The sequence below is a fragment of the Rhagoletis pomonella genome, unplaced genomic scaffold (assembly GCF_013731165.1).
Source record: "Rhagoletis pomonella isolate Grant_MI unplaced genomic scaffold, Rhpom_1.0 Rhpom_scaffold_00016, whole genome shotgun sequence".
In the NCBI taxonomy this organism is placed as follows: Eukaryota; Metazoa; Arthropoda; class Insecta; order Diptera; family Tephritidae; genus Rhagoletis; species Rhagoletis pomonella.
This window is the reverse complement of record NW_023458570.1, coordinates 323,730-328,366: the sequence shown is the minus strand read 5'-3', so window position 1 is coordinate 328,366 and position 4,637 is coordinate 323,730. Positions and strand designations below refer to the sequence as shown.

The window sequence follows — 4,637 nt, the reverse complement described above, 5'->3', positions numbered from 1 at the left end:
GTTAATATACATCTTAAAGCATCTAGAAACAAGTGCCGATTGACATCAAGAATGATAGAATACAAGATTGCGCCAATCGAGCTGAGAGTAACTGGCCGTGACGTCAATAAATACCAGAATGAGAGAGCAAGACGAACTCGACAAGAAAAAGAGGAAGCATCGAACAAAAGGCAGTATTGCCGAGTTTTCAATTTGAAAAAGCACCAAATATTTATTGGTGTATTTTATGGACTTTATATGCATACATAATTATATTGTAAGGATGCTGATTCAAATTAATAAAAATCAATGTTTTTTTGCACGACGGTCGATTTCTTCTGGCTTGATTGAAGGTGCTGCCACATATTTTGTTGTCGCTTATGATTGTGCCATGATTTTATTAAAATTTTTGTGAAGTTGCTTACCACGCTTATGATTGCTATAAATTTTGCTTCCATTTTTTTAAGATTTTATAATTTGGTGTCTTCAAACTAAAAACAAAAGCACCAAAAACGCACCAAGCACCAAACTCAAAAATGTTCGGGTTTTGAATACCCACTAAATTTGGTGCGAAAAGCATTAAGTTGGCAACAGTGAATGTAAACAAAAGTATTTTATGACGTCAGCGATTGGGTGGATGCTGTCAAATCGACGATGAGAGGGTTAGCGGTCCGCGTATGGCGCGACCTTTATTTTCTGGATCGTGGATAGAATACAAGATTGCGCCAATCGAGCTGAGAGCAACTGACCGTGACGTCAAAAAATACCAGAATGAGAGAGCAAGACGAACTCGACAAGAAAAAGAGGAAGCATCGAACAAAAGGCAGTATTGCCAAGTTTCGAATTTGAAAAAGCACCAAATTTTTATTGCTATATTTTATGGACTTTATATACATACATACTTTTATTGTAAGGATTCCGATTCAAATTAATAAAAATCAATGTTTCTTGCACGACGGTCGATTTCTTCTGGCATGATTGAAGGTACTGCCACATATTTTGTTGTCGCTTATGTCACTGTGCCATGATGTTAAAATTTTTGTAAAGTTGCGTACCATACTTACGATTGCTATAAATTTTGCTTCCATTTTTTTAAGATTTTCTAATTTGGTGTCTTCAAACTAAAAACAAAAGCACAAAAAGCGCACCAAGCACCAAACTCAAAAATTTTCGCTTTTTTAATACCCACTAAACTTGGCGCGAAAAGCATCAAGTTGGCAACAGTGAATGTAAACAAAAGTATTTTATGACGTCAGCGATTGGGTGGATGCTGTCAAATCGACGAAGAGAGGGTTAGCGGTCCGCGAATGGCGCGACCTTTATTTTCTGGATCGTGGTTATAGAATGTACTGTGTTTTTATAAAAAATCAACGAAAAAAATGTATCACGTAAAACATTGTGAATATTGTAAAAAAAAATAAGAGTGTGATATTTAGCTGAGCGCCACTGTACATACATATGCACATAGTTTCATTTAAAATAGGACTACTTTCATGTATTTTATAGGACTATTACTTCATTTCGAGGCAAGGAAGAAACAATCCGTCTGGAAAGTTGTATTCAAAGTATAAAAACCAAAAATCGAAGCACCGAAAGGTTGAAGGTTTATCTGAGTCGTCTGAGAGCAAAGATAAAAACTATGCTAACAGATCGCTTGTCCAAACTCCAGAAGTTGATGAGTCGATTTCCGAAGCATATAAAACATCCTTAAACAGAGACTGTGCGGATTGGGCCGAAGTTTGCGACAAATGGAAGAAAACCTTTCATTTAAGGCAGCGAGACCTATGTAATTTGAGTCCTTTGGATTTTTTTCAAGCTTGGTCAAAATTGTCACATGCACAGGCTTCTGATTTGGTATGAAAAAACGTTTAATTGTTTTTCGTAGCGATTTTATTTATCCATTTTTATGGTAACATTTTATTACAATTTATGGTAACTCAGAATGGAATACCTGGAATTAACCGTGTACTTTCCGTTTGAAATTTACAGATTGAAATTGATTTTCAGTTCATGTATCCTGAGAAAACACATTTATTCCTGGTAAGTGGGAAACTTTTAAAGCAAAAATTATTAATTACTATGAGAAAAACATAAGCAACGAATACTGTAGGCAAATACCTGCTACAGCTAAATCGTCAAATAATAAAGGTATATAAAATAAAATTTTAATTCATTAGGAAAATATTTATTTCCTTGTTTTACAGATGTCCAGGACTATTTAATTACAATTCTTCTAAATGCTGTATTACCTTCCGGCGCCAGATTCAAAAGCGAAAGCGGTAAAAAAGCCAAGAAAGTAACTATAGTTGATTCTCAGGAAAGTTTGGTTTTGCGGCTCCCAACTTTGAATTATTACCAACGGCAGGTCAATGCCGTAATTAACAAATACTACTCAGAAGGGTTAACCATACAACCTTTTTTGATTGTCGAAGGGCTGTCAGATACAAATATAAGCGGTTTCTTTCTGTACCTTGATAATAATTTGCTTAAGTTTAATTCGTTCATTCAAAGCATAGATATTTGTTTTAAAATATTTCAAATAATGAATCTTAAATATCCAGAAGCTTGTCAGGACCCCTGGCTTTTTATTGAAAATTTTTTTTTTCTAACTTAAACAAAGTTCGACTTCTAATCGTCAAATATTACATCACTTGTAAGCTTTTTGAACACTGCTTAGAAAATAACGGAAAGATGTATACTTGTTTTCGTTGTTTAAAAATCTTTGCAGCACCTGCAATTTTGATAGTTCATTTTAAAAAAGATCACTTATTAACACGAAAACTGTTAAAAATACAATGTATTCAAAACAACTGTAATCAAACTTTTACTAATTTTTCTTATTTTCGCATACATTTTGAAAATAAATAAAACAGATGACTTTCGCTGTGAAACAAGTGAATTGGTAAATATCGACTTGTAGTGAGCTAGTTTCTAAGGGAACACGATATAAAGCAAAGTATTATTTGTCTATAAATAGAATAGGTTTTGAATTATATAAAATTAAATGTTTACTTATCCATAACGAAAATGCTTTTGTACTTTGTCAACAAGTAGAGGTAAAAACATTTGAGAGTCATTTAAGATCAAATGAGATAGGTTGTTTAGTTGATAAAATATATTTAAAACCAATTGAAGAATTTACAAGTCCACCTTTACATATATATCCTACAAATAATGGAAAATCGTATGTAAGAATGAAATATCTGTAAGGATACAATAATAACAAGTACACTGAGAAAAAGGATTAGTTTCGACAACTAAAGATATTTAGTTCCCGAATTTTGACAACATTTGGGAACTGTGACCAAGGATTGGGAACTATTACCATGGGTTGGTAATTATAACTAAATATATTAAAGCTTCTAATATTCATCTAGGTTGTACCAAATCGTTAATTTAGTTGAAGGGTTTGGTAAATACTAATAAATATTTTTTTAAGCATATTTCTACAAATTCCATTCAACTTAAAGTATGGTTCATAAAAAGATGCCATTAAGCTCTGCTAATACAGATAAGCTTTCATTCAACACATGGATTAGTCATAGTTACCAAGTCTTAGTTGATCGATTTGGTTTGAGAGCGGAATATATTCATGCTTATGAGCACCCCCTAAATAATGATCAGCGCTCTCTGACCTCATGTGTGTTTCACATACGAAGAGCGCCAGCTAAGCAATGCACACAGTCCCACTTATTGAATCGTTTGAATGCGCTAGTATGCCGACCATTTCATAAAAACGATTCAATGAATGAGACTGTGTGCGTGGAAATCATTGCTCCGCTACCGCTGTTCGTATACGGGTGAAACACGCGTGTGGTTACAGAGCGCTCAGTAAGCTACCCTGCAAAACTCGAATGACCGAAACTAGAACACATTCACACAAATTTTCGATTGTCACTAATACATAAATAGTACATGTAAGAATTCGCTACGAAAAAGTCTTAGAATGAAACAACATCTTAAAATTTTTCAACTGTTTTAATATATCTTATTCACTCGCACACGTTGCATGCATAGGGATGGTGAAATTATGCGAAAAGAAAAATGAACAGAACACAGCAATCGTGAGTTGCAATTAATTTGTGAATTGTGCGGCTTGACGTTCAGTCATTTTAATATACCTATACATTTATTTCAGCGGTGGAAAATATATTTAAAGTATATATAAAAGCTTTGTGTGCCTTCGTTCCAAATAGAAGTAAGTAAAAATTGCGATAAAAGTTGTTTTTAAACCGTGTATATTTAATGCATCTTTTATTGTGCAGTTCCAATTAAAAATTTGTGAATTCTGCGGCTCGGCTTTCGGCCATTTTTATTAAAATTGCATTTTGCATTCAGCGTGGAAAATCAGCTTTGTGTGCCTTTGTTCCAAACTTACAAGTAAGTAAAAATAGCGATAAAAATTGTTATAAAACTATGTATAATTATTGTGTCTTTTATTTTGCAGGTCCAGTCCAGTTTTTGTGTGCAGCATTTTCGTTCGGTGGTGGAAAATCGGTTGCGAAGCTTAATATTTGCAAGTAAGTACTGTATTTTACAAATAAAAATGAAGAGAAGTACTTTTTATAATAATTTGAGTGCTGAAAAGAAAAGTTGTGAGAGAAGTGCAGAAAAAATATAAAAGGCTGCCCCAATTTGCCGATTCGGATTGGGGCGAG

At 33.6% G+C, this 4,637-nt stretch overlaps 1 protein-coding gene across 1 annotated transcript; it reads left to right on the top strand.

Moving 5' to 3' along the window:
• Positions 1 to 1,485: 1,485 nt before the first annotated feature.
• On the top strand, positions 1,486 to 3,024 carry LOC118749448 (the record flags this gene model as incomplete). Its single annotated transcript, XM_036484248.1, is given in 3 exon segments — positions 1,486 to 1,833; positions 1,969 to 2,127; positions 2,184 to 3,024. Coding segments are annotated over 2 exon segments (453 nt in total), but the record flags the coding sequence as incomplete, so codon positions are not given.
• Between the last annotated feature and the right edge of the window lie 1,613 nt (positions 3,025 to 4,637).